Consider the following 7,703-nt stretch of genomic DNA (forward strand, 5'->3'; position numbering starts at 1 on the left):
TGGCGCTTGGGAGTGCGGCGGTGCTCCCGCTGAGGGTTTGGATCCCATATAAAGACCAGTCTGCTCACTGGTTGAGCGCGGTGCGGGTGCGACACCGAGGGTTGCGATCCCGTNATAAAGACCAGTCCGCTCACTGGTTGAGCGCGGTGCGGGTGCGACACCGAGGGTTGCGATCCCGTTACCGGTCACGAAAAAAGACAAAAAGGAAAAAAAAAAAAAGTAGTGATTTCACTAGATCAGATGATAGTGATGGCTGCACAGCTGAATAAATTTACTAAAACATATCCAACTGTACAATTAAAATGGGTGAGTGTTAGGGTGTATAAGTTACACCCTCAATACAAGCAGTAGATGAGAAAGCCTTCCTTTTCTCCTCATTGCTTAACTGCTTCTCAAGTCTAATCAGGAACAGAGTAACAATTTTGTCAAGTTGTTTGCACTGGTGTATTTCTCTCCCAACTCTGCCTTCAGATAGCACAGATGATGTGGGAACACGTTTGGAGGTTGAACAGCTCTCAGGTTTCCCTTTTAGTAAGCTCCAGCTTCTCAACAGACTTGGGCTGTGTGGGTCGATCAGCCCAGACTTCCAAGGTGACCACAAGTGAGCCTTCCATTGCAGAGAGCTAATAGCAGAAACACAAGCCTGCCAGGTCCGCTGCAGCTGGTTCTGCCACTGGACAGTGGCCTTTCTGACTCAGCTGTAGCGGAATGAGAAACAGCCATCTAGAAACCTGGCAGGCTGACTTGCTGCAGCCAGCGCTCACCCATCCAGTCCTGCAATTCTTCAAACCCTTGCCAAGTTGGGACCTCAATCTCCTGCCTTTTTCTGCAGTAAGAAAAAATAGCTCAGGGGTTCAGAGCCGAGACAGATAGAAACAACATTCTCTTTCCCTCCTCTGCTCCCCAAAGCACCCAGACCATTTCAGGGATAGCAATCCATTTTTAAATTTTCTTCTTCTCACTTATCTGAACTTTCCCATATCTGTAAAGACTAAGTGATTTTAAATTAATTTTTATATTTAAATATAAGGCCATTTTTAGAAAATACAATCTGCCACACTCTAGAAGCATTTAATTTTTCCAACAACCCTAGGAGCTTATATGAGATTATTATCCCCATTTTACAGATAAGAAAATCGAGGATTTCAGTGGTTATGTCATTGTGCTAATTAGTAGCAGCTGGTTTCAACACCAGTTCTTTCTGCATATAGAGCATTTAACCCAGTCTGGGGCACATGGTAAGCAATCCAGTGTATGTTAGCTAGCTACTACTATTTCTGCAAACAAAGACTGCAGAGAGTTTAGTTAATTCTGCCAATGTCATCAGAATAGACATTCCCAAATTAGCAGTCAGCATCTTCAGGCCTTGTCCCACCTCTCGCAGTCTGCCAATGTTACAAATCTGGGCCTTGAAGTCATCCTGAAACTGGTAATATTTTACATGTGGTGGTAGCTCATAACTGTTAATTAAGAAGCAGTAAAATATAATAAGAGGTGATATAGATTTCTCAGGATTCAAAGGCCACATACCTCTCTTTCTGGGTCTTCCCTAACATCTTTAATATTTAACCTTAGGTATCCTATAATTTCCCTCAATTAACTTCAAACTTAAAAGATAGGTGAAAATCCAGTAAAGGGAGTTCTTTTGGCTTCTGGGTGAGTTAAATCAAGTCCATCTTCTATTCCATGATGTAGCTGTGGTCTTAGGTTTAATTTTGCCCAGGCCAGGTAGCTGTCCCCTGACCCAGGGCCACATGCCACCCTCTTCATCTTTGACTTCCATCCTGAAAATGTGTTCAGTATTATTAGGGAGAATTTGGTAACAATGTCTGGGTATCTCCATAACTTAACCCAAATCTAGCACCACTATTAGGAAAATAGTTTAAACCACTTTGATCACCAGAATCTTATTCATCTGAAGGATAATAGAATTATTACTAATTATTGCATGTCAGTTAAATTACAACCATTTATTCCATCCTTTTAAGGTTTGTTGATTCGTAAGGTCCTTGGGGTAGTACAGTATGAAACAAAAGATAGGACTTTATCATGTTTAAATAACATGATTTTCTTCCATGGGAGGGTGTGAAAACATTAGGACACAAATCAGATAACCACAATGAATTTTAAAGACTTTGTCTTTAATGCTTTGCAGTTTTGCTGTAATGGAGCTAGGTAGATATCTGGTTTTGTTCATTAAAAGATCTGTGTCTGTTTTCAACTCTAGAAAATTATGAGCACTTATCCCTTTGAATAGTGCTCTCCCTCATTTTCCATTCCCTTGGAGTTTCTATTAGATGTGGACTGGGCATCTCCATTATATCTCCATGTTTCTTACCCATTTAAAAAATATTTTTAATTTATTTTTTACCTCTGATGATTTCCTTAGATCTGCCATATATTTCATTAGTTTTCCAGTTGTGTCTAGTCTATTATTTAATCTGTCTGTTGGGGATTTTGTCTGTATTTTAGTGACTGCATTTTTATTTCTACAAGTTTTATTTGGTTCTTTTCTGAAATTTTTCTGGTCTTTTTTTTCATACTTCATGGATTTTATACCTTTTATTAGCTCTCTATATTAACTTTGGTTTTGTACATTGCTCTGTATCTCTAATTCTTACTGAGCTAATTTTTCTGCTTGTGGCATCTGTTGGTTCTCCCTCATGGTGGCTGGTTTCCTCATGTGGTTTATAATTTTTATTGCGAGCTCATCTTTGGCAGGAGTTGCTCTTTCTATGGGTGGCCTATGTGTCCTGTTTGAGAAGGTGCTCCTCTGAGAAACTTTACATTGGTTTCTGTTTAACCCCAGGGATTTCAATAATCTTGGACTGGTTCTTAAGTTAATTCCTCATCTTGGAGCACACACAACAAAGAATGTAAACACGTAACTCATAACCGTGTGTGGTGCAAGCCTAGAATTTCAGTTTCTCAAGGTGACTTTCTTTCCCATTAATGGCCCTAAGCTGATAGCAAGTTTCCATTCCACCTGCAGGGACAAAATAGAAATAAAAACTGACTTTCCGGGGTTGTTGGAAAAATTAAGTAGATAATGCATACAAACTCCTTGCAAGGTACCCATAGCAAGAGGTTCTCAATTATGGCTAAGTAGGCATCAATACCCCCTGGGCAACTTTTCAAAAATAGATATTTCTGGGTGATACCCTTCAATAAGTCTGATTCATGAAGTCTGAAGTTGGGCCCAGAAATCTGCATTTTGAAAAGCCCCGCAGGTGATCTTGATGTGCCACCAAGTTTGAAAACATTCTTAAAGGTACTCAAGAAATGTTAAACAGTATCATTGTTCCCCAAATTCTTTCATCTCAGATGTGGTGAGGCTGTAGAAAAAAATAAGCGTCTCATCACCGCAGACCAGAGGGAGTATCAGCAGGAACTCAAAAAGAACTATAACAAGTTGAAGGAGAACCTCAGGCCAATGATTGAACGGAAAATTCCAGAACTCTACAAGCCGATATTCAGAGTCGAGAGTCAAAAGAGGTAAGAATAGGGCAGAGGAGGCCTCTTCCTGGGACATTGCTCTTTGGGCCCAGCAAATTGGGGCAGGCCGAGCTGCACTGGGTGAGCTGCAGAACCTCTGAGGGGGTGGCAGTGGGGCTGCAGTCGGGTGGCTTCCATTCTCCCAGTACCTCCTCCTTTACCTGCCTGGACCCCTTCCTCTTGGCCTTGTGCCAGCAGTCTTCCCAGGGCCCATATATGGCCTGTGTGGTTTTGTTTGTTTGGGGCACAGTGTGAAGGGGTCTAAGCCCCTTCACTTATTATTTAGTGAGTTCTCTATGACTGATGTCCTTCTCTGCTGAATGATTCCCCCTTCCATTTCTTTAAAAGTCTGATTGATCTTTCTTACCTATGTGTTCTCTCTCTCTCTCTCTTCTTAATTTCAGGGACTCCTTCCACAGATCTAGTTTCAGGAAATGTGAAACCCAGTTGTCACAGGGCAGCTAAGAAAAACTGTCTTCACTCATAGAGACAGAGGCCCTGCGACCCTGGAGAAGGACTCTATGGTACTTGAAACAGGGCATTTGCCATGCAGGACCCACAGCAGTCTCCCCTGACCAGCCAGCACTCTGGAAGCTTTGGGATTAAGGGACCATGTAAATACACCCAAATGGGCTGTCTTCACTCATAGAGACGGAGGCCCTGCGACCCTGGAGAAGGACTCGATGGTACTTGAAAAAGGGCATTTGCCATGCAGGACCCACAGCAGTCTCGCCTGACCAGCCAGCACTCTGGAAGCTTTGGGATTAAGGGACCATGTAAATACACCCAAATGGACTCTGACCAGATTTTGGCCATACTGAGGGGTTGGGGGATTAGGGGGGGTCCCAATTTCAGATAGTTAAGTGGGGGCATGGCTGCACTTTTTTTTTTTTTTTTTCCTTTTTGTCTTTTTTCGTGTCCGGCAACGGATCGCAACCTTAGGTGTCGCGCCCGCACCGGACTGGGACCGGCAACGGGATCGCAACCCTCGGCGCTGCGCCCGCACCTCGCTCAGCCAGTGAGCGGGAACCGGTCTGTATGTGGGATCCGAACCCTCGGCGGGAGCGCCACCGCCGCTCCTAAGCGGCGCACTGTAGCAATGCGCCACCGGGCCGGCCCATGGCTGCACTTTTAAAATAATGGCATAAACAAACAGTTGGATACCGGTCCTCTGATTATGTGTTCTAAATATGGAGTTAGGAATGAAGCACTTTAAGAATTCCTAAGAGTAAAGCAAATTGGGCTTTTTGATTCTTGAAAATTAGAGAAACCTGATATGCCACAATAGCCCACCTGATTTTGCTTTGGAAAATGCTTCTATGAAAGCCTGTTAGAGAATCTTCTGATGAGCTTCATGCCTCCCCTCCCTCAGCAAGTTCAAGAGTGAAACTGTGAATATCACCTAAGAATCTCAGGAAAATGAAACATGAACATACTGCATATACCTGACTGGGCTTGTCATGCCACACATTGTCTTCTGTAAGGAGAGCTTCCCATGACAACAGATTTAAAAAGAAAATAAATTTTTAGAGCTGTCATTGGTAATTGTGTTTGCAAATATGCTTTCAAAGACAGGAAATCCAAAGTCTCTGTTTAGTGAGAAAGATCATATAAGTGTGTATGTAGCCACAGAACAAAACAAACCAGAGTCTATATAGCATGTAACTTTCTAATTGACGCGAGGACGGCCTTCATTAACAACACCTATTATATTCTGCCCTAAAACAGTAAGGGTTAGGTGCTAAGCTATGTAGGGCTGACTTTGAACTCTAATAGCCCTAATAACCCTAATAACTTAGGATCTTCCTGATTAAATGCCCCCTGCTTTTAGATACCCAGTGTCGGTTTGGGTGTTTTTAGTCTCTCGTATGCCACCATGGGTGCACTTGCTTCATGAGTGTAGGAACTGTGTTCATTGCTGCATTCTTATCCCTCAGCCCTTTACTCACCACACCGAAGACATTCTAAGTATTTGTTGATTGACTGACAATGAATTAAGTGTGAGTAGGCCTGCTTCTAGAAGAGCACTGCCCAATAGAAACACAATGCAAGCCACATGTATAACTAAATTTTCTAGTGGTCACATTCAAAAATAATCATAAAAAGAAATGAATAAAGTTAACTTTACTAATATGTTTTATTTAATCCATATATGTACATATATAAAATATTATTTCAAAATGTCATCAATATAAAAATTAATGAGGTATTTCTCATTCTTTTTATCACACTAAGTCTTCCAAATCTGCTGTATATTTTATAGTTACAGCACATCTCAGTCACAACTGGCCATATTTCAAGTGCTCGATAGTCACATGTGGCTACTGGCTACCATATTGGACAGTGCCATTCTAGAAGCCTTCAAATTTTCTAATGTGATGCCTCTGATCTGTGGGCTCAGAATACAGATAACCAAAGTAATGAGAATAGTGTCTAAGGTAAGAATGACAGAATTCTGATTGAGAATCCTGTGTGGCTCTCTTAAGAGAGAAACTTGGGGAGTTTGGACTCACCAATATTGGCTTTGGCTGCTCAGACTCTTTCTGGGCTAACTCTCAGCTGTTTTCCCAATTTCAGATAGTTAAGTGGGGGCATGGCTGCACTTTTTTTTTTTTTTTTTCCTTTTTGTCTTTTTTCGTGTCCGGCAACGGATCGCAACCTTAGGTGTCGCGCCCGCACCGGACTGGGACCGGCAACGGGATCGCAACCCTCGGCGCTGCGCCCGCACCTCGCTCAGCCAGTGAGCGGGAACCGGTCTGTATGTGGGATCCGAACCCTCGGCGGGAGCGCCACCGCCGCTCCTAAGCGGCGCACTGTAGCAATGCGCCACCGGGCCGGCCCATGGCTGCACTTTTAAAATAATGGCATAAACAAACAGTTGGATACCGGTCCTCTGATTATGTGTTCTAAATATGGAGTTAGGAATGAAGCACTTTAAGAATTCCTAAGAGTAAAGCAAATTGGGCTTTTTGATTCTTGAAAATTAGAGAAACCTGATATGCCACAATAGCCCACCTGATTTTGCTTTGGAAAATGCTTCTATGAAAGCCTGTTAGAGAATCTTCTGATGAGCTTCATGCCTCCCCTCCCTCAGCAAGTTCAAGAGTGAAACTGTGAATATCACCTAAGAATCTCAGGAAAATGAAACATGAACATACTGCATATACCTGACTGGGCTTGTCATGCCACACATTGTCTTCTGTAAGGAGAGCTTCCCATGACAACAGATTTAAAAAGAAAATAAATTTTTAGAGCTGTCATTGGTAATTGTGTTTGCAAATATGCTTTCAAAGACAGGAAACCTTTGTTTTGCTTTGAATGTATTTTTAAATGCTTGCTATTTCAAATGTTGTAAAGCTACTATTGATTATGTATCATTTTTTTTGGGGGGGGAAACTAAAGGTTTTTAAATACACTTGCAGAATGCTGGGTATGTCCGTGGTATGAATATCCTGTGCATTCTTTTTCAGGCTTAAGGCAATGCTTCCCAGTGTTTTTCACATCATGGATATAAATGTTATTTACTGAGGCATAATAAATAGCCCCAAACTCATCAGCTTAAAACAACAATAAACAATAAATATCTTGCCCAGTTCCTGTGGGTTAGGAATTCAGGAGCAGCTTGGCTGGGCAGTCTGACTTGAGGTCTTGTGTGAAATGTGGTCAGTATTGCTGGCCAGAGCTGCCATCATCTGAAGGTTTGACTGAGGCTGAAGGATTCTATCCCAAGGTGGTTCACTTATGTCATGAGTAAGTTGGTGCTGGTCATGGATGGGAGGCCTCAGTTCTTCTCCATGTGGACCTCTCCGCAGACTGCTTGTGTATCTTCATGACATGGCAGCTGATTTCCCCTGGGGTGAGTGATTCAAGAGAAGCAAAGCACACTTATGTCATGAGTAAGTTGGTGCTGGTCATGGATGGGAGGCCTCAGTTCTTCTCCATGTGGACCTCTCCGCAGACTGCTTATGTATCTTCATGACATGGCAGCTGATTTCCCCTGGGGTGAGTGATTCAAGAGAAGCAAAGCAAAAGTGGCAATGTCTTTTATGACGTAGCTTCAGAAGTCATACACCCTCGTATCTGCCATATTCTATTTTTTAGATCAAGTCACCAAGTTCAGCCCACATTCAAGGGGAAGGGAATTAGGCTCTACGTTTTGAATGAGGAGTATTAAAGAATCTTGAACATATTTTTTAATCACCATTATG

At 42.5% G+C, this 7,703-nt stretch overlaps 1 protein-coding gene across 1 annotated transcript in view; it reads left to right on the plus strand.

The window, feature by feature from the left end:
• The window catches only part of DOCK8 (dedicator of cytokinesis 8), an 83,771-nt gene extending 79,671 nt beyond the window's left edge, over nucleotides 1-4,100 (plus strand). Inside the window, exons 33-34 of the mRNA XM_008589412.1 lie at nucleotides 3,325-3,495; nucleotides 3,900-4,100. Of these exons, the coding sequence (XP_008587634.1) occupies nucleotides 3,325-3,495; nucleotides 3,900-3,960 (232 nt within the window). The 3' untranslated portion in view covers nucleotides 3,961-4,100. The remainder of the gene's footprint in view (nucleotides 1-3,324; nucleotides 3,496-3,899) is intronic.
• The last annotated feature ends 3,603 nt before the right edge of the window (nucleotides 4,101-7,703 follow it).

The sequence above is a fragment of the Galeopterus variegatus genome, unplaced genomic scaffold (assembly GCF_000696425.1).
Source record: "Galeopterus variegatus unplaced genomic scaffold, G_variegatus-3.0.2 Scaffold5418, whole genome shotgun sequence".
Lineage (NCBI taxonomy): Eukaryota > Metazoa > Chordata > Mammalia > Dermoptera > Cynocephalidae > Galeopterus > Galeopterus variegatus.